At 55.5% G+C, this 27,447-nt stretch overlaps 4 protein-coding genes and 1 non-coding gene across 5 annotated transcripts; 2 read left to right on the forward strand and 3 right to left on the reverse strand.

Annotated features, from left to right (window-relative positions):
* Nucleotides 1-821: 821 nt before the first annotated feature.
* On the reverse strand, nucleotides 822-7,948 carry NCLIV_035270 (putative zinc carboxypeptidase; the record flags this gene model as incomplete). Its single annotated transcript, XM_003883728.1, has 12 exons — nucleotides 822-890; nucleotides 1,054-1,272; nucleotides 1,857-1,997; nucleotides 2,395-2,631; nucleotides 2,955-3,450; nucleotides 4,118-4,161; nucleotides 4,368-4,893; nucleotides 5,125-5,517; nucleotides 5,798-6,044; nucleotides 6,472-6,759; nucleotides 7,205-7,334; nucleotides 7,796-7,948. The coding sequence occupies 12 exons, from the start codon at nucleotides 7,946-7,948 to the stop codon at nucleotides 822-824; spliced, it is 2,943 nt and encodes a 980-aa protein (XP_003883777.1).
* Nucleotides 7,949-10,967: 3,019 nt separating this feature from the next.
* Nucleotides 10,968-14,740, reverse strand: NCLIV_035280 (Methyltransferase, related; the record flags this gene model as incomplete). Its single annotated transcript, XM_003883729.1, has 9 exons — nucleotides 10,968-11,186; nucleotides 11,329-11,377; nucleotides 11,507-11,609; nucleotides 11,835-11,949; nucleotides 12,255-12,428; nucleotides 12,784-12,863; nucleotides 13,070-13,223; nucleotides 13,508-13,708; nucleotides 13,838-14,740. 9 exons carry the CDS (start codon nucleotides 14,738-14,740, stop codon nucleotides 10,968-10,970), a joined length of 1,998 nt encoding a protein of 665 aa, XP_003883778.1.
* A 1,667-nt stretch (nucleotides 14,741-16,407) lies between these two features.
* On the reverse strand, nucleotides 16,408-20,184 carry NCLIV_035290 (conserved hypothetical protein; the record flags this gene model as incomplete). The annotated part of the gene is made up of 9 exons (XM_003883730.1): nucleotides 16,408-16,684; nucleotides 16,781-16,884; nucleotides 17,249-17,353; nucleotides 17,458-17,526; nucleotides 17,802-17,921; nucleotides 18,026-18,134; nucleotides 18,239-18,664; nucleotides 18,904-19,082; nucleotides 19,345-20,184. The coding sequence occupies 9 exons, from the start codon at nucleotides 20,182-20,184 to the stop codon at nucleotides 16,408-16,410; spliced, it is 2,229 nt and encodes a 742-aa protein (XP_003883779.1).
* A 1,050-nt stretch (nucleotides 20,185-21,234) lies between these two features.
* On the forward strand, nucleotides 21,235-21,307 carry NCLIV_t100010. Its single transcript has one exon. It is a non-coding gene; the product is annotated as a tRNA-Arg (tRNA).
* Nucleotides 21,308-22,151: 844 nt separating this feature from the next.
* On the forward strand, nucleotides 22,152-26,337 carry NCLIV_035300 (putative lipoate-protein ligase a; the record flags this gene model as incomplete). The annotated part of the gene is made up of 8 exons (XM_003883731.1): nucleotides 22,152-22,787; nucleotides 22,981-23,136; nucleotides 23,577-23,625; nucleotides 24,008-24,153; nucleotides 24,593-24,829; nucleotides 25,236-25,338; nucleotides 25,739-25,789; nucleotides 26,261-26,337. 8 exons carry the CDS (start codon nucleotides 22,152-22,154, stop codon nucleotides 26,335-26,337), a joined length of 1,455 nt encoding a protein of 484 aa, XP_003883780.1.
* Nucleotides 26,338-27,447: the final 1,110 nt, after the last annotated feature.

The following is a 27,447-nucleotide window of genomic DNA, read 5'->3' on the forward strand; positions in this document are numbered from 1 at the left end:
ATATGTATTGTTATATATGTTTGTAGATGCGTGTACATGCACATGTAATGTCTGGAATAAACGTATGAGACAGGTGGATCTCGATCGTGGAGAGGGTGTTTGCTCTGTCCTTTCGGCGTACTCATGATAGGTTGGATTCGCTCTCGGCGGCGTCTGGGGAAGAACATTTGCAGGCAGCAGCAGAGAAATCGGATCTGCGCTCGCAGCCACTCGGCGGCTGCTGGGACGCCAAAGTCGGCCAGGCATTCCTGCGCGACTGCATGCACGCCTCGGGACCTGGAGAGAACGGCGAGAAAGCACGAAAAAGACAGCTCGGAAGAAACCAGATACACCCCACCATCACCCCGCCATTCTCGCAGTTAAGGACAGAAAGAGTTCTTATCTTTGACGATAAGACATCGTGCTGCAGAAACTCAGGGGGTTAGTACGGCACAGGTGTTGCCGTTGGAATCGGATGCGCGGGACAGGTGACGAGTAAACCATGTGGAATCACCTTGACGGAGGATACTGAAATCTAACGACAACCAAAAGTACACGTCCACGTCCATACACACATGTCGATATGGTTGTGCAACGAAACGCCCATACATGGAAAACGAACACTATATATATATATATATATGTATGCACATACCCACGCACTGGAATCTTGTATAAATATATATATATATATATATATATATATAGGCACACGCAAGAGGTTCGTTTCCTTTCACATAGAGAACTGTGTACATGTGTATAGCTGGCCGAGAGCTGCAAACCGACAGAAACAGGAGAAAACGGCGATCGAAGACGCGCACAGAAGAACGAGGACGCCGGACTTACTTGTATCGCAAGCGCAGGGCGAGGGCGAGGACAAGGACGAGCGTGAGAAGCATCAAGAGGGCGAACTGAGATGCGCAAAAAAAAAGAAACACAAATCCAACCTTGGGACGCACCTCGCGCACCACCCACAACCGCCTCCTTCCCGTTGTTTTGCAACTGCTTTTCTTTTGTTCTAGCGTTACTGTTTTCCGCGAATGTCCGCGTTTCTGCCGGCGTCGCGTGACTCACCGAGACTGAAGACCTGCGATTCGCGTAGTGGAGAGGCACGTCCAAATCCCAGAAGAAAGTGTCTCCTTTACAACGCCCGCCGAGGCGCCTGCCTGCCTCAAATCCTCGCGAGGCCTCCCGCGAAGAAGAGACAGAAGGCGAGGAGACGGGACGGTGGCGAGACAGGAGGCTGAGGGTTGCGGCGCAGAGGAGACTGGTTTTGCTGTTTTCGAGGAAAAGCTGTAGAAAAGCCGGGAAAGATCGGAGACGCAGAGAAAACAGGTCGACAAGTCCAGAGAGACGGAACGCCAGCGCAACACACATTCGGGCCTTTACCATCGCGCACCCTTCCAAGGGAGGGAGAAACGTAGGTCTCCTGAACCGCGTTTCAAAAAAAGTTTCGTGTTTGCGCGTCCTGTGTCTAAGCGAAGTTCAGTGGAAACCAGAGAGTCTGTGGCCTTCTCTTTTCTGCGTAAGAACAGCCGACAGGTTTCAGGGTTGGGAGGCATGCGACGCCGCTGATTCTCTCGCCTCTCTTCTCTGCAACGAACAGTCCGTGGTGCCTTTTCTCTTTCTTCTTTCACGTTTCGCCTCAAGCTTTTCTCCCGACTGAAACGCTCCATCCGACAGCATGCGTCTCTCTGCATCGCCTCTCTTCTCAACCCGCGAAGGCGTGCGGTGCTCCCAAGGCCTCTTCACTTTCTTCGCGTTTTCCGTGCCGAGCCACTTTCCACGTTCGTGTGGCGCTTCTGAGAAAGAGAGATTTCCCCTTTAAGTCTCTGTCTCTCTTTGTTTCCCTCTTTTCCTTTTTTTCCTTTTTTTACCGGGAGAGATATCCACTTGCCGTCCCTGTCGGCCTCGCCTGCTGGAGCGTCGCCCTCAACTTCTGCCTTCGTCGCCCCGCACCGGCAAAACCAAGGCTGTTGCCGTTCGCCTCGCTCCGGGACCACTTCCTTAACGGCTTTCTGAAGAGAAAGGAAGCGTCGCCAGGAACGCACAGACGAGACAGGTGGAAACGGCGGGCGTTCTCCCCTCTCTCTATCGCTTCGCTTCTTCTGTGTCTCTTCTCGAGTCTCCTTTCCTCTCGTTGCTGGTTCCCGACTATCGTGCGGCATGCGCTTCAATGCTGGGTCTCACGAACTCTCTGTCTCTCTCTCTCCGCCTCAGATATCGTTTTTCCTCTCAAGTCTCTGCTGTTCCTCCCGTGCGACCGTCTCTTCGGTCGAAACTCTCTCTCTTTTCGCCCCTTGTCTTCCTTCTTCTCTTCCTCTTTTCTTCCCTCTTTTCATCCTCCCTCCCTTTCGTCTCTCTCTACTCCTGGCACTATTGAGTTTCCCCTTCTCTCCAGGGAGTGCGCGTTACCTCAGGCTCCGGTGCCCCAGCCTCCAGAACGCATGCGCCGACAGCTGCGCTCTGTGCGCTGCGTGGGAAGCTGGAATTCGAGGACTGGTATGGCGAAGAAAGCCTCTCCGACAGCGAAAGCGCTGGCGAGGACGCGTCGCTTGTTCCTGTCGTCTCGAGAAGGTGGACGCGAAGAACGCCTGCGTCGCCACTCTCCAAATCGCGGCCGCGAAGACGCGCCGGGAGTTCCACAAGCAGCTGAAGCAAAAAGATGAGACGGGGCAGAAAACAAAACAGTGGACGGAACCACAGCGTTTGTCCCACTTACACGCACACCCCGTCTCTCCCCTCTCCACGGATTCACACACGCAAAGGAACACAGAGAGAGATACACACACATACACGCAGATACTTACTCGCATATGCATATACCTCGTGTACATCTTTGCGTATATCCATACAGAACTACATCTATATCTATATATATCTGCGTATGGCAGCTGGGTGCATGCAAACGCTCGCAAGAAGCTGCGAAAGATCGCTTCGCGCGCGCTGAGCCTGGAGAGAGAGGAAACACTCACCCCTGGAAGCTCCGGGCCGTGCGGCGCTTCGGCTTTTCTGGAGAGACTCGAGGGCGAGAAGAAAGAGACAGAGAGAGGCGTGCGCCACTCTTCGTCAAAAGCGACAAAATTCCAAGCCTGCTTCTCTCCAACCCCGTCTCCTCCCTCATCCAAAACGTCGAATCGCAGGTCCGCCGAAGACGGAACGGCAGAGCGGGAAGAAGACGAAGAAGAAGACGAAGAAGACGACGAAGAAGAAGACGAAGAAGAAGGAGTATACGAAGGAGACTGGTAAGATCGGAAAGCCTGGAGAGTGCGAAGAGCGTGAGGCGGAGGCAGTTTCGTTTTAGATCGACTGCCAGTGAAACGCCTCTCGAGGGTCGACCGGATTGGCGGCAGCGAGGCAGCAGCCGCCGCGTCCACGCTGGAAAACAGAGACGCGGCGACGGGCGAGGAGAAGAAAGGAAGGCCGGTGAGGAAGAGAAGCGTGGCGGGGCCTTGGAGAGGCAGAAGGCCGCTGAGAAGAGAGAGGCGCACGCGACACACCGGTCAAGGCGAGCACACAGCAGAGAGCGGCAGGAAAGCGGAAGTGAGACGGATCGAGCGCGCGGCCACGGAGGAAGGGAACCGGCGGAGGACGCGAGAAAAAGGCAACAGAAGAAATGGACGAAAGAGACGCGTGGCGAAGACGCAGAAAAGCTCCGAGGTGCCGGGCGAGACTGCGGAAGACGCGTCAAGCGCAGAGATGCATCCCCAGAAGGATAAGCTCAAAACCATACCTTCTCAAGGGTTTGCGATATAGAACCATAACACAGTGACGTAAGCACACGATTCAACCATGCACTGTTTAACTCTACCACCGGATTGGCGCTTTGCCTTTATCCTAAACCAACAGTGTTAATGAGTACAGCTGCCAAGCAAACGCGACGACCGGTAGGACTGGCTGTGCACGCCTGCCATCCGCACCCTGTTGGGGGCGTGCGAGGCACACGCCCACCAAAGTGCGTCTCTCCACATTCGAGCGGACACCCGACCATGGGAGGGACGGGGAACAAAGAAACACACAAGACTCCGTCCAGAGATCCACCCGCGTGTGCGCAGAGATCCAGAGGCAGCATGCCGCGCGTGCTGTCACTGGAAGGCCTTCCACAGAGAGAGAGAGCCCGAGACAGGCCACAGCTTACGTGTTGACCACCTCGATGGTGTGAACAGAGACTCCGGCGTCATCCTGAACAAAAGAAATGCAAACCACAACCGAGCCGGACGGTCGCTGTCCAGAGACTCCCCTCTCGAACCCTTGGGGGGTCCGAGAACGTCGCTGCCTTTGCGCGCGCCGGCCGGGAAGTCTGGCGAGCCGTTGTCTCTCTCTCACACGCGAACGGGCCTTGTCGCGTTTTCCCGGTCGCTTCGTGTCTGCGTTTCTTGACCGCGTACCTGTTTCAGGATCGACGCCCATCCTTTCTGCCTCAGGACGTTTTCCACAAATGTCAGGCGGTCCCTGGGAACAACCGAGTCGAGGACGCTACTCGCCTCCGCTGTTCTCGCGTCTTTCGCTTCTTCGGCGCCTTCCTCTGCGTCGGCCTCGCCTTCCGTTCTGCTCGGGGCGCGCCTCCTGTCGTCAGTCCGCGCGTGGCCGCCGCCAACGCGCTTTGCCTTCCCAGTCCCGATCGCCGGAAGCCGCGCCCCGTGCGGGGCGGAGAGTCCCTGCCCGAGCGCGAGACGCACACCCACTTCGCTGCCGGCCTTGATTGCGGCCGTGACAATTCGCGGAAAATTGAGGCGCAGAGACTCCCGCTGCTCACCCACAGTCTGCCAGAAACCGCCTTCTTCCCATCCGATTTCGGGCGACATCGAGAGGACGCTGTGTGCATGCAGCAGCCAGTCGTCCGCTTCTCCGAAAGTCGGATACCCCAAAACGGGAATGTTCGGCGCGCTGTTCAGGGTCGGAACGGCCAGTGCTCTGCATAAAAACCGAAAACACATCCACCGCTCAAAATCAGCGAAAGGCTGCGGCCACAGGGGGGGGGGAGGGGCGAAAAACATGCACACGGAGGGACTTCATATTCAAATGTTCATACCCACATACACACATCTATACGCGATCTATCTACCTATATATAACTACATGTCTATATCTTACAAGGGGATAGGAAACAGAGTGAGGAGAGGGTGTGGAGAGGATGGTGCTTACACTTTGAGTTCTTCAAAGGCTTTCTGAGCCCAGAGAGGAAGAGGCATATTTTTGCAGCAGTTGAACGGGCGGGTCCAGACTTCGCCGTAAGTATGGAAGTTGAGGGCGACCTCGAATCGACCCAAGAGCCGGAGGAAAGGCGACAGCTGAGGAGGCGAGAAGTCGCGAACGCCGTGGAGAGGAGGAGACAGCAGAGGCGCCTGGGCGTTTGCAGGCGCGCGAACGGCGTCGCTGTGCTCGTGCTTGTCGACCATGCGACTCCCCGCGGCAGGCGACGCGGAAGACTGAGGCAAGGCACGATCCGCGTGTCGATACTGCTCGACGAGAAACTTCACTGCGGCCGTCTCCGGTTCGCTGAAGGGGAACGGCCCGCCAAAGTCGTCGCTCCCTTCTCTGGCAAGGCGAGACACACACCCGGGAAGGAGGAACGGATTTCCACGAGGCGAAGAGGCGGAGCAGATCAGACTCACCGACAGAGGGAGAGAGGAAAGAGAGGGAGAAAAAACCAGGGCGAGAAGAGAGTGCGATCAGCGACTGCTGCGCTTGACCAGAGACGTGCGAGGCAGCGAGAGATGACGTGTGTACGAACGCGTGTGGCGAAGGTAGACCGGGCTAGGGGTCTCTCGCGTTCCGCCGGGAGTTTGTTTCCTGTGGCTGTCTGTGAAGCACTTACGGTTGATCCGCGAGGAAGTTGAACGCGTAATTTCTGTTCAGATCAACGCCTTCGTCCTCGAGTTGCGCGTTTGGCGGGCGGCTCTCCGAGCTGAACCGGCGTCGATTTTTTCGGAGCGCCATGTTCCCTGTCGTCTCGATTGCCACGTACGCGTCAGGATTCAGCAACGGAATCACCCAAAACTCCCGCATGTGCACCAAGTAGACCGCCTCAGGCTCTCCTGCTTGGTAGTCGCGCAGAAGCCGGGCTGGACACGCGCAGGGAGACACCCGAGACGAACGCGTCCCGTTCAGTGCCTCGGCGCGCCCCTGAAATGAGCGCTACGCGAGGATCCACCGAGGCCGCGGCCACGAGCACACCCCTCGATCGCATAACGACGGCTTCACGTTTTTGCGACGAAATGCCGAAGGGACACCCACGGGAAAAGGCGCAAAGAGGACAGAAGTCGGTGACGTTTCTTCTTTTCCGTGCACGACGAGCGAGGCCTGCGCCCCTATCCGGCCTCGGGTTCCTTTTCGCCCACCAGCAGGCGGAAGCCTTCCCTCAGTCCCACCTCGTTATGGTTCAGGTCAAAAACTACGAGAGGATCGGCGACAGTAGGATATACACGTGCGGCCAGCACTTCCCTCGGCAGCGAGGTCCATCTTAAACGCCTTTTCGCTGTCTTCTCTCACCTATGAAGTAGATGCACATCGTCATGCTCATCGGTTCGCGTGCGTGGTGTAGACCGGTGATGAGGATCTCCGGAAACTCGTCCTTTTTCCCGTGGAGGTTATCTGGCTGTGTCCCGCCTTCACTGGTTCCCTGTTCGCGCAGCGGCTCCGACTTTGTGCCTCGAAGAGACGAGGTTCCAGCGGGAGCGGAGGCAGGCGTCGCCGGGGAGACAGGCGCAGCCGCTGCCCGCGGTTTGGACGTCCCCCCGACGCGATACGCCACGATCGGGCGCCCCTCTGTCGAGTGTCCTGAAGGCAGCGAAGGCGAGCGGCACGAACTTGGACCACACGCCGAGGCGTTCGCAGGGGTGGAGAGACGCAGACGCCAGGACATCCACTCCAGAAGAGAAACCGAGAGAGTCGACACGTAGTTACTCTGCCTTCAAGCGCCCCAAGGTGTCTTGGGCGCGCTGCGACGCGCGTCTGTCTACGTGTGGGTGTGGGTGCGTCTCTACATGCACTTGGATGTATTTTTATGTATTTTTTTTCAGACGAGTGTTTGGCTGCTGCGACAGGGAGCAGAAGGAAGACTCCAATTTCGCTGAAGCCAGAGTCTTGGAACGAGCGACGGCGGATCCGGGCAAACGGACCGAGACGGGCGGAGGGGGGGGAGACAGGCCGGAGGCGCTGCCAGAGCTGTCAGGGAGAGAGAGATGCCAGCGAGCGCGTCGGAACTGTTGCCGAGGCAGCTTACCGATGCGGTGTTCGGAGATAAGAGACGGCCCGTAAGTCTTGAGCAGCTGCGCCATCATCAGAAAAGCTTCGTCGTAAGTTGGGTAGCCGTAGGGCATCGACCCATGGTCGAGGATGAAGAAAGGATCTCTCTCCATTCCCTCAAGCAAGTCTTCTGGACGGAAATGAAATCTGCTCAGTTGCCCAGTCGCACGCGCTGAGTCTTCAGCGTCTCGTGACAACAGAGCACGGGAAGAAGAAGCTGCCGCACCGCGGGGCGAAACATCGCTCCTGAGAGAAGAAAAACCAAAAGAAACGGGCTCTTGCGCGCCTCTCGAGGAAAAAAAAGGGACGGAAGAGACAGGAGAGGACGGAGAGGAGGGAGACAAGGGAGAGGAGGAAGGAGGGGGAGAAGGAGAGGGAGAAGGAGGGGGAGAAGGAGAGGGAGAAGGAGAGGAAGAAGGAGAGGAAGAAGGACGGGGAGAAGGAGAGGAAGAAGGAGAGGAAGAAGGAGAGGAAGAAGGAGAGGAAGGAGAGTGAGAGGAAGGAGAGTGAGAGGAAGCAGAATGAGAGGAAGGAGAGTGAGAGGAAGGAGAGTGAGAGGTGGACGTACGGGACGGACGAGACGCGCGAGGAAGAGGGCTGGGACGTGAAGTCGGTGTCGGAGGGGAAGATTGAGGAGAAACCGCAGAAGCAGAAGACGCAGGATGTGCGGAAGACAAAGCCGGATTAGAAGGCGAGAGGGAACAGTCGTTCGGGGAGACATCATCCGGCGACGACGGGACGGGTGACAGAGAGGCAGAGGCGGAAGGGAGAGGCGAAGGGATACCGAGAGACAAAGCCTCGAGAGTGAGTACAGAATGGGTGCGAAAAGACTCAGAGACGAGTTGGTTCCCGCCGGGTGTGTTGACGGGAGAAGGCCTGTCTTCTGAACTTGCGGCTGCTTTCCCGAAATTCAAAAGAAGCAGGATTGCGTGGAGCCGGGCCAGAAGAGAGGCCGGTTTCGGGGAAAGCCGGCGAGCAGAGGACCCGGAGCGCTGCATCTCGGAAGGCCGGAGACGAAGAGCAAGAGGAGAGACTTTGATGGGCAGCCGAAGGAGGGAGGACGAAAGGGGAGCGCGGCATCGTGGAGGAGAGTCCGCTTGGGAGCGACGGCCGAGGAAGGAAATGCTCCAAAAGACGCGGCAACGTGTGTGTGTTCGGAAACCAGAGAAGAAGGGGGTCCACCCGGTCCACGTCACGTCGCTCGACTTGTCGGGTTTTGCTCAAACAAACCAAAGAACTTCTTTGTGTCAAGCAACAGCCAGCGACGCCGACCATGCGCTCGCCGACTGTAAAGACAGGACACACCACAACTAGGAGCTACGCAGGAAGGCGCGTCCCTCCATTCTTGTCACCAAGGTCTTGCACATTTCCCCTGCATCCGCCCAGAGAGAACAGTGCCACTGGAGTGGAAGGGATCCAGAAAGAAGTCTTGGCCTCGGCAAAAATATCTAGTCTCTCCTGCGCTACCCCGCCCTCTCTTTTGCACGGCCCCGGTTCGTGTGCATGCGAAGCGGCGAAAATACAGCGCATTATGGGAGCGTCAGAAATGCGTCTGCGGCAGTCGACGGCACAAAGGGAATCCCGCCAGATACGCGATTTCCAATCCGCGTCTCCTAGCGACTGAAACGAGAACACGTGAAGTGTGCAGTCGGCGATGCTAGCTGCACACCTTGTGAAGCGGGAAGGCGCGCGCTTGTCATCCCGAGTTCTCGTTGGGGAGTTTGAGCCTTCCCTTCTATTCGTGGAAACAGAAAAGCGTCGCTTGCGAAACTCAAAATGAACTCGGGAAGCTCTGGAGTCATCGGGTGAAAAGCCGGAGTTCCCCAACTGCCTGCAGACAGCCCGCCAAGACGGTTGGCGCTCCGCAGTCGGAGTAACATCTCCGTGTCTTGAGATCAAACGTTGTCCTGGAACATAAAGCCTAGGGTTTTTCCGTTGATTAAAAACTGTTTTATCAGCAACGATCACTAGAGTTCAAAGCAACGGTAGTTGATGCCTCGTAAATCGGTTCCACTGTCTTGCGGGAGTCTGCGGTTACCGGTCCCTGACATTTTCAAGACGGCTAAAAACTGGAAGAGAATATGCACACATCCAAAAGCGCTCGGTTTTTGTTTCTTCAAATTCCTTTTCCTGATCTTCCCTGGTATCCACGCTTCAACCTCGCAACAAGCGCAAAACAACCGGTGACATTCACCTCCCTGAGTCAGGCAATGAACCGAGAATCGCGCGTGTCACACGCAAATTCCTGTGGCGGGTCAGCTGTCGCGGTTTCCCTGCAAGTCTATACACCTTTCACCTCATACTTCCTGCGGAATCCCGAGGTGGAAACTCGGGCACGAACATGGCCCGTCAAGAACAGTAAACCGATGCAGATGGCGCCGCGCGCCCGTAGCTCCTGCGGAACCCACAAAGTTCTGCCTGTGCAGCTCCGCTGGAGCGGCAGCATTCTTATGTAAAAGGTGTGGACGGATCTCGAATAAGGCAGATGCGTCGCGTCATTTTTGAGGCGCAACCTTGAGAGTTCTTGGATGCAGAAAGGCAGACTTGACTTCGGACAGACTCCATCTGACCCCCGGTCAAGACGACCGGCTTGGAGTTGCCGTTCCACTGTATGCAGTAGATTCGGTCAGTGTGCGGCGGGTAGACTGCGCAGTCGCCACAGGCTACCAAACCGGTTATTCCATTTTAAATGCATGTGGCTAAAAAGTGAGAGGAAAGGCCCTGAAAATGATTCAAATCCAGAACGAAGCTGGAAAGCAGTTTTGCGTGGGCTGACGCTGCCGCTTTCGAAAGAGGGACACACTCGTGGTCCGGGAGACTGCCAAAGTGACGAGCACTCTGGACGAAGGCTGTCACATGGTGGAGGACACTAGAAGGCACCGGAAATGTTTCCTGCCCAGCAGCCACAGAAAACACGAAAAACACGGATCCTCAGTCCCAAAGACGTCACCCCTTCCACGCCGGAGAGGGAAATTGCGGACGAGCTTCTGCACGAGTGACTGTTGCCCCGCTGGCGAAAGTGGGAACACTGACGCAAGCGGCGGAGAGAGGAGGCATCACCGGAGGAGTTGCTCGACTCCTCAGATGCCGAGACGGCCTGACTCGGTCACGAGCAGCCACCAGTGGAATCCCTTTTTTACAGAAAAACGTCGACGACCCCCCGACACCTGACGCTCCAAACTCTAACAAGCAGCGGAGGCAACGGCATACCCAGTAAGGAAGGCGGCATTCTGTTACACCTACGCCTGCGACTACAGAACAGTCACTCCTGCGGACTGCGAGGTTGTTCTTTTCCGCCGCCGACCAGCTTTGCTACCGGTGAGGCCCGCGACTACTCTCGTTCCTCAGCCGGAAGGGCCGGGGACTCATCCATGGAGACGACTTTCGTTCTTTTCACGGGAAGGAACTTGCCAAGATCGCCTCAGAGCCACCAAACATACACACGCAAGGTTGAAGAAGCCTTGCTTTAAGTCCTGCTTGATATCAGGGAAGATCTCGTGAAGGCAGACCCATGGCACAGAAAAGATGAATGGGTATACACGATTCCCTGTCAGCCACTGTACAGCTGTGCTGTGCGTAGTTTAATAGGATTTGCGATGAAGGCAAATCACAGTGCAAAAAGAAAATGGAGCTGTATCTGAACAGAGTCGCTGCTTCAGGACGTCCTCAGCACACGTGCACGCACTGCGATGAAAAACAGCAGTTCTGTCATCGTCTTCGAGAGGGTTTGCCCATCTGAGTCATGTGCGCATGGGCCCTTTACCCGTCTTGCCAGGGAAGCCTCCTGCGTTTCCCGCCTTGCCCAACTTTGTAGATGGAAGTGGCCAGCCGTGGGCTTGTTCACTGGCAGTGCGCTCCAAGGTGATGACGCATTCAATGTGTCGTGAGTGAGGAAACATGTCGAAAGGCTGAACGTTTTTGACGGCGTAGAGGGACAGAAAAGCTTTCAGGTCTCTCGCCTGAACATGCAGTGAATTGTGGGGGGAACACACTGGCAAACAACAGAATAAAGACTGCAAGCCGAGAACGGGAAGGCGCGCAGAGTGTGCGACCTGAAGGTCAGGGATTCCCTGCTGCACACGCCAAACGGCCGTTGCCTACCTGCGTCGCGGGGTGGCAAGATATGTAGACGATTCGTTCGGGTTTTAGCCTGTAGGGGTACACGAAATGACAGTCTCGAGGCAAGCGTGGGGCGACTCGGACCCGGACACAGATCTCTGATGCATTCCTCGAAACTCGCCGCCGAAGCTCGCGGCCTGATCGTCTGCGGTTTACTCACTTGAGCAAGCTCTGGAGGAACTCCGCGTCACAACCTTTTCTTGGAGGGTCAAGAACAACAAATAAACGGCTACTTGCTGACGAGTGCCTTGCGCCAAAGGACTCTGAGAAAACAGACAATACGTGCACACATCCAAGGCTAGCAGCAAGGCGCTGGAAGACTTTTCATCATTCTCTACCCTTTCGTCACGTGCTCACATGCGTCTCGCCCTCCCTGTCCACCAAAGCGTGTGCCTGGAAAATGATCAAAGAATCAGAAGGGACCCCCGGGAGCAGGGTGCGGGAGTCGTCGACAGCAGCCGAGGCATGAGGAGCACGCAGTGACTTACCGAAAAAAGTCTTCGCGTCGCTGACCTCGAAACGCGCCCTCCACTTGGAGTTGAACTGCGCATTATGTTTTGCCAGTTCTATGCTTGATGGGCTCACGTCGAAACCCACAACTTCCTGGAAAAACGCAGTTCGAACCTCACGAGCGGGAACAGGCGTTCTTCCTCCACGAATCTTCTCCCCTGTGACCGCGCCAGAGAGCAGGCTGGGTATCTTACGATCGTACTTTTGGCATCGCTGGAACCGACTCGGGTTCGAGGTGACAGACCCACGTTCGGCCGAGGCCATATTTTTATGCGAGCTCACGAGCACATATTTATGTCCATAGCCATACATACCTATGCATATAGATAGATATGCAGATATTTGGAGAGAGACGGGACCGACGGCTCCGAGGTCCGTCTTCAGCACACAGCCCTTACGTCGAATTCGTCGTGGCACGCCAAGGCGAAAAGTCCGACGCCGCAGTAACAGTCCAGGAGGCGACGACGGAGACGAGGACGTGTCGAGACATCCAAATCGCGGAGTTGTTCCCTGACGTGGGCAACCTGGAGGGGCGAAGGGGAACACGCATCAAAGATGTACCGCAGTGTTGCCTGGGGAAACAGGCAAGGGAAAGAGCCCATGCACTTAATGAAAAAGACGAGACTCGCAATTATCCACGTGCACCCCAACCGCACCCGCCCAGTTGAACCGCAGTCGCCAGACTCCTCCCAGGGTATAGACCCCACAGCACGCGTTGGTTTCGCAGTTGCACAGAATCAAAGACACGGTCGTGTGGAAGCAAATCTCCTGCTCTGCCTGGAGGCGGAGCCAGAATGGACGGCCTCATTCATAGCACCCCAGAGAGCCGTCGCGGGGACTGGAAGGTGAACCGAAACGAACTTCAGATCCACATTTCATCGCCACTACGTTGGGTGTAGCCCGGTCCCGGCTATTTTTGAATCTCACCAGTAGAGGCAGAACACGACGGTTGACTTGGAAGAAGTCTCCTGCCCTATACCAGCAGTGCAGGTCATCGATCCCGGTGGCTACGCACAGAGTCCCGGAATCACTTGTGACGGAATTCAAACCTGCATGACAAAACAAGGACCCGAGTCGCTTCACGAGCAGCAAAACCGTTGTCTTGGTAAACAAGGCTCGAAGCAAAAGACTGGAATGCACAGCAGCAAGGACAAGACGACAGAGACTTGTATTTGAAGAAAACATTCATGCCATGATCATTCAGGCCGCTCACCAGTATCACGCAACAAAAGAGTCGCGCCTTTCCTCCGCGATTTTGTTGTCCCGGGAGTCACAGTTTGAGCTTGTTCAGCCACCTGCTTGCGGACCTCCACAAGCTTTTCGTTGATCGACCGCAAGGCCAGTTTACACGACTCGATTTCGAGAACCTGATCGCAAACCTCAAAACATGGGCGGCGTCAGCATTGAAGAAGACCCTGCTTCCTCTTCTCACCAATCTCACATACGGAGACACCAAATTTCTGAACACGTCTGCAGGTCTGGGCGGAAGCTATCTTATTCCCAGTAGGGCTAGACCTAGAAGCAAAAGGGAGTTGGCAACACGAAAATGCACTTGTTCGGCGGTTGACAGGCGTGGAAAGCTACGTCTACTGGGGGATTTGAAAGCTGCGCAGAGTGCGGTGAACGAATATTTTGCTTCGACTAGACGTACTCGTCTCGGAGACCGCACGTCGTTGTAGCCCACCGACGGAATGCTGCCCTCGCGGTGAAACGTGTAATGCGGGGTAATCTTCGATCGGTAGTGGTATCCTCCGCCCTCGTTGTTAGACAGAACCGCATTTACGGGTACACTTTCAGGCAAACCGGCTAGGCGGCTGAGGACACCGCGAACATGCCCCCGTTTTACCTCATGCTGAAGACACAGACACATCAATAGGGCAGAGGAATCCGCGCACGTGGAAGCAGATTGCAACTGCTTTGGAGAGAGCTCACCAATCCACCTGAGCCCGCGGAGGAACCCTGGGGCCAGCGGCAATCGTACCTGCATTGAAAGAGGCATATGCTGATACTGGCATCCACTACACACTCCAAAGTAGGGACACGGAGATGTCAGCCGGTGGGAAGAAGGCGCGTTCACGTAAGCGACGATGAAGCCAATGCTGTGGTGCGCAAGCGTCTTGTGGACGCGCACCCAGACGTATTCGCCAGGGATTGAGAAGGGAACAAAAACCGGCCACCGATGCTCTCCGCACAAGTGGAGAAGACCCTTTCGGATATCGACAGGATCAGCCCCAGTCGATGTGGGGGGCTCTTCCAGGGGTTCAGCACTAGCAAAGGTCGCTGCCAAGTTCGCTGACTTCGGACCACTCCTCGGAGGGCTTGTTGACGGCGAGTCAAAATCTTCTTTATTGAGAGGCTGCCTGCAACTCGAGTTTTTGCACCTGTTACCGACGTGGCGAATTGAGCCAAAACCTTCTCCTGTGTCAACAATAAACTGGATCTGAACGAGCACGACCTCTCCCTCGGACGGTCGGTACTGGTCCGGTTTCAAATTCTCGGTGGCGTTGCCTTCGCGTGCAGGAGGTACAGTGGAGGTCTGGCAGTCGGGTGACGCACAAAGAACCCTGCGTGATGGGCAAGTTGAACTGCCTCGTTCTGGTTCAGTAAGCCTGGAAAGTGGCTTAAAACGCCAGCGGCGTTCCTTGCGAGCCTTGCCATCGGGAACGACTGACCATGTTGGAGTTGCGTTGCAAAGGCGTGAGCGCTGTGGTGATCGCAGTGACAGGTGCCCGGAAGCTGGAACCTGCCCCCGACCCCACACACGAAAGGCCGCACACGACAACGGTACACTCAGCACCAGATAATAAACTGTAATGATCACAAGACGCCAGGTCCCATCACAATGACAGATGCGTCCATGCTTCGGACACAGCCCGGGTCTCATTTGCTACCGGTGATGTCTTGCGCACGGTTAGCACTACATCTCTGGGAACATCGGGCACGCCCGTGCTTGGCCTCAGGCAGCACATGAAACTGTCACACGAATTTCAATTTTGCGGTAGCCGTGTGTCATCTCTGCACACCACACAACAATCCAGCGGAAAAGTGTAACGGTAGCCTGGACTGGACCCTTGCATGCGCTCCACGAATGGAACAATCGCGCATGTACGAGCCAATCCCTTGCCGCGCACTCAGAGCCTTGACGCTTCACGCCTTTTCTCTTCAACTCTAGCATCGAAGAAATCATCGTTCATTCAAGTTGCTACCAGTGTGAGGGTTACCTGCGAGAACCTCGGACTGCGGATGACATGGCCCTGCCTAGCATCGGCGCAGCTTGTTCGCCCCTTAATCGCGATCTGGAAGCGGCAGCGACGGTCTGCAGTGTCTTGACCCGTTCGCGGGAGGGAACGCACCCTTATCGGAACCTTGCCGTAGGGAAAGTGACATCTCTTCGATAGACTCTCATCTGTTTTTAGTTTCCTCATACACTAAAAGTACTCTGTTGTCTCATTGTTCCGGATCGGCAGAGTCTCAAAAATATATTTACTGTATAGCGGGGGAGGCGCAGCTGCAACGGCTCGCGGCGGTCTGTACATACACCTGTAAGCCGGCACTAGCGAACTGCAAACGCTCTTTCAGGTGACTGCGATCCGAGGTGCATAGCATGACCATATGCGGGGTATGCTTTAACCTGTGGACCGAGCTTTTGGACCGAAAATGAAGGTGGCCTTTGCGACAGCGGCTCTTGCCGCTTCTCTCGTTAGCGGGTGTGGCGCGTACTCTCCGGTTAGAGGAAATCTGAACCGTGAACCGCCAGCACTTCCTCTACAGGAAGAGTACCCCGTCAACACTCTCGACACTAAAGCTCCCAAGGTAGATCTGTGTGAGCTCTTTAAGGGCCACCACCCCTCGTGCACGCATTTAAAATGTGCTCTGCAGGCGCGGCAAATCATGTATGAGGAAGGGATTCCGGGTAACCGTCCTGCAAGATGCCATGCGCGAAGCTCGGGAACCACGGCTTATCCCTTTCAGATATATTTCCTGTGAATCAGCCAGGTGAGGGTGGACTGATTTCTGCTACGAGCGCTGTAACAGTTCGAGTGGATTTCCGCAGGGGAAGAAACCTTGCCGGATTCCCACAACGAGTACGCGGAGTATGTAATTGTGAACTCGCCGAATGCGACCGTGCGCAACTTTGGCACAAACCCGAACAAGAACGTCCTAATTAACAACTCGAGAGGGCAAGCAGCTAGCTTTTGTGTCTGAGAATCCCGTGCCTGATGATCTCGCCTGTGCAGACCAGTGCGTGTTGAATTCTCACCTCATGCCCCTTCAACAGCGGCCTTAAAGGTGAGTATGCCGTTTCTTCAACGTTCGATCGTCATCGAACCTATCCCTCTACTTTATCAAGACGTTCGATAATACGGGCACAGCCACCATAGAAGGGAAGCCGCCCGCATTAACATGAGGCCTAAAGCATCTTTCCAGGGGTTTGCTCACTACCTATTCATGAGGGCGTCACTTTTGAGGCTTAACGGTACAATCCTTGACACAGAGGAAAGAAGGGGTGTTCCCTGAAAGAATGATGTTTTTCGACTACACACTCCCACGTCATCGCCCGGCACTCGATGGCTCCTTCCAATCTGGCGACCTCTCACAAAGAACTTGAGTGGCAATGGCGTCACGAAGTGCTCCACACCTTTCTTCCCTTGTGCGAAGCTTGAGCCAGGCCTTCCGTCGCACACCAACGTAGTTCCAACCCAGAATATTCATGTGCCGCCTCTTCAGTCTCGCCATACCCAGTAATTCTCCACTGATGGGGCAGTAGTTGCCTTCACTGAGGAGGTCCATCGCGACATTGGTCTTTTTCGGACTTCCAGCGTTCGGGCTGCAAGACACACAACGCCCGCAACCGAATTTCCTGTGCGCCAGTTCGTCTCGACCGTGCCTTAAGTTGCTAACTGTCTTTGTGAGATGAACGTACCTGATCGTGAACTTCGCGTCGAACGTGTAGGCGCCTTTGGATCCTAGCACTTGTGCGTCAAAACCCATCTCTTGCATGCACGCTTTTAGCTCGGGATGATATGCCTGGCGGCACACGCAGGCGAAAATCAGAGACACAGCTCACGAAAATGACAACACAGAAGAGGAACGACGGGCGTGACCGTTTCACTGTCGCGAGGCAATCTTACCTGGTGTTCATGTTCCAGAAAAGGCTGCTGATGCTGTTCCGCAAGAAGTTGGATCGATTGAGGAACGCTTTCTAGGAAGCTGGAGAACTGCACACATTTGCGACACGAGCGAGCCAGCTCAGCCAGTGTAGACGGCCTTTTTGTGCGGAACAATCTGGCTACTCTCTTGTGACACAGGTGCTCTTTTCCGTGGCATGCAGCTCCTGCCGTGTAGGACCAGGTGGCTGCGCGCAGCGTTACCCACGAGTTGCTCAGCTTACCTCTAACAAAATTGTGAACATCAGACGGCGTAGCTGATTGATGCCTCGGATGTCGTCCTCTCCACCGCTTTGAAGAAAATTGTCAAGCAGAGTTTGGTACAGGTGCTGCGTCAGGTAGCAAGCATACAAGGCGGCCGGCTGTTGGTGGTTGCCAATCGAGAGGCTGCTTCCCTGCTGGGTCCCGTGAAATCACTGCCTTTTCCACCTACCTGGTGGAAAAAACCCGAGAGCGCAAGGCCATCCAAGAGATTCAGTAGTTGCTGCGCATTGAATGCAACCTGTGAAAGCCATCCACCACCGAGAGAGAACACAAATGGACTAGGGCGGTGACGGTACGCCGTCATCAAAATGCGAAACAAAGAGAGACAGCCACGCAAAGGCCGCTACCACCTCTGCCAAGCGTGACTGCGGCAGCGCCACCAGCGTTCCTCGTCTCCACTCCTGTGACTCGCTGTTTTCGCTGGACCACTTATCTACGAAGGAGCATGCACGAATGGGCAGGGAGCGAAGAATCAACACCTGTGGGCGTCTGCAGCTGTTGCTGTGGCCGTACCTGCAGCTTTGTCGCGTGCTCGACCACAGCGGCGAAAAGACGTTCGTCGGCAAATCCAACTTTGCCGGCCGCATGCACGATGCTAGAAATTTCCGCGGGTGACATACAGTCCATGCGATCCTGTTTAAGCACAACACATGCAACACGGGAAGAACCGTACACCTACACCACGGGGGTCTCTTCCTGTGGCAGTGTGGGAAGCCCAGCTTTCCGTTGGTGCTTACCGTTGCCGCTTTTGCCAGGGCTCTCCATGTCGCTTCCTCGCGCACGCCAAGCCTGCCCAGCGCGTAAGCCAGTTGCGCGACCGTGATCTCCTCCAGGGTACAGGCAGCCCTGGAAACACGTCGAAAGAGGATTCAGTTTCACGGCTTAGCTGTGCAGCTGCAAACCCAGAAAAAAGGACGCTTGCAAACGCTGTCGTAAAATACGGAGCTTACTTCTGGATCCTGTCGCAACACAGCTGTATTAGCTTTTTTTCACGGAAATTCAGTGAAGCGAAGCCGTACAACAGCATCGATAAGCTGGCGTTGGAAAACTGAAAGCTCATCCGATCGTCGCTTAGTCGTCGGCCGATGCGCTTGAGTAACTGCGTGTCTAAAAGACAATACTTCGACGAGGCCAGAACGTAGAGGGCCAACTCCTTGTCCGACAGGCGATGAACAGATTGCTTGATTAAGTTGTTTGACCGGTAAACCAAGCGCCATGGTACGACGCCAATGAGCGCGCACTCATAGATGATGTACACCAGATAACGGGGATGAAATTCCGCAAGGCGGCTTTCCACAATGGACGCGCATAGGCGAAGGCAACGGAGGTATGGCCAATCGGATCGTCCGTCTGACTCCGTGGTATTGCAGTTGTACCTGCCAAGACGCATGCACCAAGACGAACGCACTTGGAACCAAACACGGTTGCAGCCTCTTGGGAGTACAGTTAGTATTCGTCGGACCATTCGCAGTTTACGGCTCCGGACACGTCAAAAACCCTCTGACGACCTAAATACGCAGCTGAACGTCTTGGGTCGTGGGGATGCTTCTCTTTTAGTAAAGGCAAAAGGAAAAAGACGCTGGATAACCACGTTTAGCATGCACGGCAGCCGTACCTTCGGAGGGTGTAAAGGACGCAGATGATGTCTCGCTCGTTGAGCCTGCGGGATCCCTGGAGGATGTACTTTAGCATGTGCCTCAGGTGTCTGTGCACTTCAGCCTTCCTGCTGGCGAAGCACGACATCGCGTGGGCCACCTGGCTGAAGGTGATCCCGCTGACCGGCGCCGATGGACTCTGCACAAACAGAGCGCCCCGGACCCCGACGAAAAGGTTCCTTCCTTCAGTCTCCTACGGTGGGTTCAGCAGATTCCAATTGCTAACTCGCGTCGCCACCAACTGACTCGTCTCGTTTTCCAGTGACCACGTGGAGTTGTTGCGAGGCGTGCACGCAGCACTGACCGGACTCAGCAGTCGGGGACGACCCTCCGTGGAGTCAGTTCAGTCTGGCAGAAAAGCGCGCGAGGAGCGGTTCTCCGTGCAGTTCCCGAGGACTTACTTTTGTGAGCCGAACAATGTGTCGGGCGACCGTCTTCCACATGATGTCAGTGCCGTTCAGTTTCAGTTCTCGGCAGGACACAGCAAGAGCCTGGAGCTGGGCAGGAGAAAGGTCTTTGGCGCTCGCGTGGATGCCGCGCAGCAGGGCGAGGAATCGCTCGTCGAGGCTCAGTTGACTGAACGTCATGCTGGTTCGCGCAACCTCCTGGAGGTGAAAGACCTTGAGCGAGAGTTTCGTCTCGTCGGTATACTGCTGGACAGCGTGCAAAGTCATCAACACTTTCTTCTCCTCTTCTCGAGACGCAAAAGGCACCGTAAACGGTGGGCATATTCGCGCGTAGGCTCCAGGGGTGGACGCTGCCGCCGGCGCAACCAGTGGAGCACCGAGCTGCGAATAAGATCGGGTCTGCACAGCCGAGTGGCGCGAGGAAAAGCCGCGTGGAGTGTTTCTAAACGCGGGCCTCGCCGCGGAGGCGACACACCAAGTCGCTCCCGATTCGTCTTCTACTGGGCACATGCATCGTTCGGGTCGCCCGATGCGTGTTTTGGGTCCGGTTTCCCACAGGGGAGCCTCCCACGGACGCGGGAGGTCAGGACTTGCCCCGTGGCCGAATCTACGAGATCCGGGGGGAACGAAGGATTCCAGTGGATGCAAGCTCCGCGTCGGAGGTTCCTTGGCAAGTTCCACGCCTCTTGCCGCTTCGGAACGAAAAACACGCGCTCGGGGACAGCGAAACGGACGACGAACGAGGGTCAACCGCTTCGAAAGAACGTCTCGCGTCAGCTCTGGCGAAACGAGCCTCGGCCCAGACACCCCGAGAGGGAACTTTCCCGAAGGCATCTTCTGGAGATTTCGAAAATCATTCTGGAACGGAAAACTGGAGCGAACGCGCCGTTTCCCGCGAAGGCTAGGAACTCCAGGCTGAATTTGCGTCGGACGACGAGGACGGCAAGAGGAGAGTCGAGGCAGGGATCAAACCCGGGAGAGGGCGACGCAGACCATTTCGACAACTGGTGGAAGAGATCTTCGTCTCCAACTTGACGGAATCGAGTCTCTGACAGCCACACATGCACACGTATTTCTGCGTACTGCTCTCCGACGGTGGTTTCCTTTCCTCTGGAGTGGCGACACAACGAATCGAGACGGCAACCGCCATCAGAAACGCCTTTCCTCTGGAGTCAAAACAGCGTTTGAAGAAGTGCATGAAGCCGCGCCGGGCACGTCGAGACTGGCGACTGTGTTTTGTCGCATTGGGGCTCTCGAGTCAAAATGCATGCGCGGTGAAAAACCCGTGCATGAACTCGCCACTCATGGGCACACGCCTCCCCCGTCGATTCGCCCTCGCGCGGGTCTCCTAAGGTTTTGCCGCCTTCTCGATCATCCCAGAGCTTATCCACCCTTCTCCTCTGTGTTTTCTGAGCTTCCTGAGGTTTGGACTGAACCCGAAGGTCGCGGATTTCCCAGCAACGAACCGCCCGGAGCAGCCTACAGGGTTCCGGCGCGGCACGCGGCTGTGTCTTGTCGACAGAGGACCAAGAAACCCGAAACGCGAGTCGTGAGCAAACGCGTTCCGAGTGAGAGCGAAATCCGCGTTCTCGCATCCTCCTCTGAAGAGGGAAACGATATCCACTTGCTGTCCGTGGGTCTCCGGAAACGAAAAAAAAAGCGAGGTTTGCGACGAGCCGCGACGGTGTGCGGTCTTCTTCGATGCTTCGCGGGCCGCCACCCAGATTGATGTTTCTGACATTCAGTGGATTTTAGAAAAACGTCCATGTCGCGTCTGCGAACCACTTGTTTCCGCTTCCTTCTCGAAAGCTCGAATGCCAACTGGTCAGACGATACGCCGCCACAGGAAAGGCGAAGCGCAGAATGCAGAATTGTAGGAGATGAGCACCAGTGGCGCAATGGATAGCGCGTATCCCTCCTAAGGATAAGGTTGTGGGTTCGAGTCCCATCTGGTGTGGGTTTCTTTATCCAGTTTTGTTTGGGTGCAATCCCGCTTTCCTTGTTTATTTCCCTTTTTCCGTTCTTTCCAGTTCTAAATTCACCCCGGAGAACCTGCCTGTCTGGTGATGAGAACGGTGTCTGTCTGACTCCTCGGCCTCGCCTCTCCGCCGTACCTTTGTCTCTCGCGATGCTCCGCCGGACAGTTCACCTGGTTGCCTAGGAAGAGGTCGCCTGTACATCTGCTGATCACGCCTCTCTTCTTGTCGGTTTCTCGGCCCTTTTCAGGCTTCTCTCTCTTTTGTCGCAACTCGGTCTTGTTCCGCCCGTCGCTTCCCCGTTCTCGCAGCGTTTAGCCTCCCCCCAGTGACGCCCGTTAAAACCGTCGCCCACGACCTGTGCAGCCGATTGCATCGCCTGTCGCCTTCGCCTCGCGTTTCCTTTCTCGCCCGTTTAGCCTTACCTTCCTCAGCCCAACAAATCTGTTTTCTCTGCCTTTTTCTGTCGAGACTCTGGACACGCCTTCTGCGGTGTCTCTTCGCTCTCGCAGCGCGGCGTCTCCTCCGGCGTTCTCAACCGCAGTTCCGGCCTCCGCGTTGGCCCCGACCCAGTTTCTGGACTGCCTCGGTTCCGGCTTCTCCGCAGTTCGCCCTCCAATTCGTCCCCGTCTCCCCGCTACTCGCGCCTTCCGTGTTTCGTCTGTGCTTGTCTGCTGGTCCAGCTCTGCGTTCCGTCGAGAGCGTCGACGCCGCTCGTGTTCGGCTGTGGCCTTTCGGCTCTGCGCGACGCCTCCTTTTCGCTGACGGCTCTCTATCTCTCTTGTGTGAAGCCCGCTGTCTTCTCTCTCCTGCTGGGGTGTGAAGATGTCGCTGGCGAGGCGGACGCAACAGCCGCTCTTGGCGCTGCCGCCCAGAGCCGTTTTCTCTCGCGGTCTCGGTCCCGGCTTCGCTCCGCCTTTCCAGTCGAGGAGGCGAAGCTGCGCTCGCAGGGATCCGTCCACCTCTTGGTTGTCTCCTTCCGTTGCTTTGCCTCCTCTCCGTAACTCTCTCCTGTCTGCCTCCGCGCACCATGCGTCTCTGCCGACGTCGTTTCCCGCCTTCCACGACCCGCGCAAGGCTCACTTTTCAACTGTCCAGACACACGAGGAGACACACGAGACCTCGACGGCCCCCCGCATTTTGTCTTCGTCGTCCTCAGATATCGTCGAAAACTTGGCAGCAGAATGCTTTCTCGTCGATGTCTTTGGGCGAGGCCATGGCCTTCCAGCCTCGGCTGGGGAAGGCGCCGAACGGGCGAAGGCGGAGAACGCCGAGAGTGCAGCTAAACAGAGAACCGAACGGAGAGACTTGCGAGCGCCTCTTCTGTTCCTCTGGAGAAACGACAAAACCATCGTTATTGGCCGCCACCAAAATGCGTGGAGCGAATGTAACATTCAAAAAATGGACGAGAGTGGGGTCAAACTCGCCAGGCGCTACACAGGAGGCGGCGCTGTCTACCAGGTAAAACGTCGCCTCCCTCTCTCCCTTGTTTCCTTTTCCCCTTCCCTGTCCCTTCTTCCTTTTCACCCTTCTGTGGCGTCTTTGCCCCACTGTCTCTCCCTTTTGCCTCTCTCTGTTCACATCTCGGTCACACACTCGCAACGCTCTTTCTTCTGCGTCGAGCACGCCGTGTTTTGCCTACCCCGCTGTTCAGGATCTTGGAAACACGTGCTTCACGTTCTTGGACCCTGTCGCGACGCACAACAAGGAAAGGAACAACAAAATCATTCTTCGCGCACTGGAGAAGGCCTTTGGAATCAAATGCAGTGCCAGCGGCAGAAACGATCTCGTTGCCTCAGACGGCCGGAAGGTGAGGAGACGTTCGTGGAAGCACGAAAATCCTCTTGTTCAGACAGAACACCTGTTTCCAAGGAAACCGAAAAGACCGACCTCGAACACGCAAGGGAAGACACCGCCCAGTGGGAAACCCACCAGAGAGGGCCGGTGAGATTCCAGTGCATCCCGAAACGACGGGAACTCTCTGCAGAGCTGCCGAAGCGATTCGACCTGCATCCTCAAGCGCTCGGACAGGAAAGGCCTTTGTCGCATCTTCACCCGTCCATTCTGCTTTTCCGTCTCTCCAGTGCACTCTCCGTCGTTCTTGCCTAACACTGGTCTCTCCGCTTGCGCCGCCTCGTTCGCAGTGCCGCCTCTTATAGGTTTCCAGTCTCTGCTTCTTGAGCTCTTCCTTCACTTCTCTGCCTTTCCCGTCTCCATCTTTTCTCTCCGCGCCTCCCGCTGTCTCGGCAGTTTTCAGGCGCGGCGTATTCGAAACTTCCCCACGGATGGCTTCACCACGGTGCGTCGAATGCGGGAAGCGCAGAACAGTTTCGCAAAGACAAAACGGAACGGAAAACCACACATGAAAGGCCACAGGGAAGCACTGACAGAGGCATGCACAGAGAAACATCCCACCTGCGTGTACACAGGATTGTTTCCGTCTTGAAATACTTTCGCTGCAAGGGATCGGCGAGTTTTTTCGGCACCGCGTGAACATGTTTGTAGACTTCCACGTGGACGGAAGAATGTTCGACGTCTATCCTTGCAGTCGAATGCCCACTTATATGCCTGCTAGTCTTCGATGTGTACGGATAGAGGATTGCTATAAATACGAATAAATGTGCAAAAATGCATCGGTGCATGCTGGTGTTTTACGCCGTGATGGTGGCGTTGCCTCTTAGGTACTGTGATGCGCGAAGTGGACTGTGAGGCCTTGGGGCGGTATCTGACGCCGAGCAAGGAGAAACTGGCAAGCAAAAGCATCAAGAGCGTTACGTCTCGCGTGGTCAATTTGAAGACTCTGCATGCAGGGATTACACACGACAACGTACGTGAACAACGCCTTTCTTCTGGGTGTACACCCGCATGCAGAGATGCCGATGCGCACATCCTACTACAGACACATGGATACTGCTGTGCGTTCATCGACATACACATAAGCAAATAGGCGCGCATGCGTCATCTCACCTGCATCTCGCCATGCAGTCCATGCGCGCCGGAAAGGCGTCTGACGCTGTGTGGGCTCTTTCTCCACTGCGTCTCTCCCCGGAGGCTGTCTCTTTTCTCGCAAACCATGATTCTTCCTCTGGTCCTGGCGAGCTTGTCCCTCCGCTTCTCCTCGGGCGCGTCGCACAGCGTTTCGCCGTCCGCGCGCTGCCTCACGTTTCGGCTGCTGCTGAGTGTGCATCTGGGCGGTTTCTTGTTGCCCGTCGTTCTCTTGGCGCTGCTTGAGTTCGGCTGCGCTGTCGTCTTGTTCGCCTCCTCAGCTGTGCGATGCCATCACTGACTCTTTTCTGGAGGAGTACGGATCGTCAGCCGACCGCAATGTCGTGCGAGGAATGGACTCCGTCGAGAATCTCCAGCTTGAAGGCACCGAGTACCGCATGCGCGAACACCCTGTCTTCCAAAACCACTTTAGGACGCTCTCCAACTGGGAGTGGCGGTATGGGCACAGCCCCGCCTTTGAGCGCTCGCTCTCGCATCGCTTTCCATGGGGATCTTTTGTAAGTTCCCCAGATCCTTTTACATGTGGCAATATAAAAAGACCCTTCGATCTGTGGATAGGGATATACGCATATCTTTAGATACTTATACAGATACATGTATATATATATATATATATATATATATATATATATGGATGCATATCGACATGTGTATATGCATCTCTGCCCACATGATTCTTACCTGTATGTATTTTGAAAGATGTGGAAGCTCTGTTTTGATTCGTTGGATTTAGGGCGGCGCTGCGCGGCCTCGGGTTTTATCTTTCTGTCTCTGTCCCGCCCTACGAGAGCGACACCAAACAAGAGGACACGCATCTGCAAGACAGCCATCCCCTTGAATGCCGACACAGACTTGCGGGAAGCGAAATGGAGTTTTTGCTGGCGGGTTGGGTTTTGCATGCAGGACGTCCACGTCAATGTCGCCCAAGGCTACGTCACCGACGCGAAGATCTACTCGGATTGTCTCTTCCCTGACCTCGTCGACGCCTTCACTGAGGCGGTTCGTGGTGAGTGTTGACACGTGCAGAAATGGAAAGCAAGGTTCATCCACACAGCCTCGCAAGCCACGCGCGGCCGCCTACCTCGAATCTGGAGATTCGCTGTCACAGACCCCGCAGAAAATGCGTGTGGCGGACCGGTGTTTGCAGTGTCTCTGTTTTCTTCATGTGCGGTTTCCAAGCCTATATGCGTATCTTCACCAAAAGCGTAGAGGCATATAAAGCCGTGAACATGCGTATGGAACAGATGCACACACGTGGGGGTTCCGTCTCCGTGTTAAACGAGAAGCCGGTGCTCACGGCCATCAGCCATAGCGCGTGGACGACGTCTCGTCTGGATGTACAGAGCGTAGCGTGGGGTTGGATGCTGGAGACGCCACCGAAACGTGTGTTTCTGTTCTTTCTCCAGGATGCCGCTTCACTGAATTGGAATTAAGGCGCGCGATTCTCGATATCACACGTAAGCGCCTTGTTTGCACTTTGCTCCGCGGGTGCCTTCCTCGTTTCTTCGCCGTCCGGCTCGTTGACGGTTTGCCCGCCGCAGAGTCAGTTGTGCAAGTGGTCAGAGGCGTTTCACCTCGGGAGGAGTCGCGGACCCCTCTTTCAGCGCGCGCCCGCGTTGGAGAGTCAGCTGGGAGACGAAAAGACACCACGGCGACAGACGGAATGCAGGCAGCTCTTCTGGGGCCGCGTCGCGTGTCCCCCAGCAGTCACGCCTTCTCTCTCTGCGTAAAAGATTTCCAGCGAAAGCCGTTGCAGGCGGCTCTGTCTTGTCCGGGGGTCCCTCGACGGCGCTTTGCCCGTCTCCTTTTTCGTTTCGTGGTCCGGCTTTGCAAGAGGCCGTTTTCCGCCTCTTCGCCTTGCTGGTTTTCTTTGTCTCTGGACCCGACGCGTTGCCTCTGGTATCTGTGTGTGCCTTGTGTGCTTCCAGTGGAGAAGACCTCGCCAGAGCTCGACTGTTTCCTGCGCGACTTCGCCGACTGGCTGTCGACGGCCAGTCAGGAATGAGGCCGACGGTGCGACATCGTCAGAAGAGAGGGAAGAAACCAACTCTAGTCTTGCATTTGCCTCTCTTCTCGCCCGTTGCACGTCGCGTTCCTCGTTTCGCTGCCTCGTCCCTCTTCGTCCACCTCTCTCCGTAGCGTCATCTTCCTCGTTCTTCTTCCAGTTCTCCGACTGGCTCTCTGTGTTCTGGGCATTGGTGTCTCTCTCACGTTTTCTGGAGCGAGAGAAGAATGGCGAGAGCCGCGCCACGAAGGACCAGACCGAGACTGAGGAACGGCGCGTCTCTTTCGGCCTCTCAGAGAACACTCCGGAAGTCTTGGAGTCGCGTGCACCGTTCGAGGCTTCTCAAAACGACCTCGGGAGAGGCGTGGCGGTGTTTCTGGCCGCGATTCCAAGTGCCCATATTTGCGATCCGGGGCAGAGCCGGCACACACAGGGGCCATGTTTGTCTGTCCAAAAGTGAGAACCACCGCAGTCTTGCAACTTGCGTCTTGACGTGGAAATGAAACCAAATGAACTGAAGGCGCGTTTCCACTCCAAAACAAGGCTACTAGTTGTCTCATACAAACATATATATATATATATATATATTTAGAAACCCAGATATACGTATCAAGATGCACATGGTGAAGCCCGAAGAATGTCTACATACATATTTATGTATAGGCAAAGAGAAAGGAGATGGAAGAACAGATGAGGGAAGGAAAGATCCTGGGCCCCCGATGCCAGAGTTTCTGTTGCAGCGAGTGGCCACGTAGGCTCCTGCATTTGACGGCCCAGGAAGGCCGCGAAGAAAGACGAGAAGAGTGACACAGCGAGGAGCAGTTGTCCCGTCGTGACAGGAACTAGATTCGACGCGCGAAGAGTATACACGCTCATCCTGTCGTTTAAAGATAATCTCGTTGCAAGGACTCCCTGTTACATATTATAATATGGGATTCCTAGGTTTATGCAAACTACCTTTTTCTGGGGAGTATATACTACGAGTTGGACTACTGATTTAGATCTTGAATGTCTTTGTTTACCGGATCCAAGTTCTATTGTGATTTTCATGACCATCATGTTAGTGCATTTATAGTGGTGTCCATCGTACATTTGAAAAGCCGACATTTA

The sequence above is a fragment of the Neospora caninum genome, chromosome VIII (assembly GCF_000208865.1).
Source record: "Neospora caninum Liverpool complete genome, chromosome VIII".
Taxonomy (NCBI): domain Eukaryota; phylum Apicomplexa; class Conoidasida; order Eucoccidiorida; family Sarcocystidae; genus Neospora; species Neospora caninum.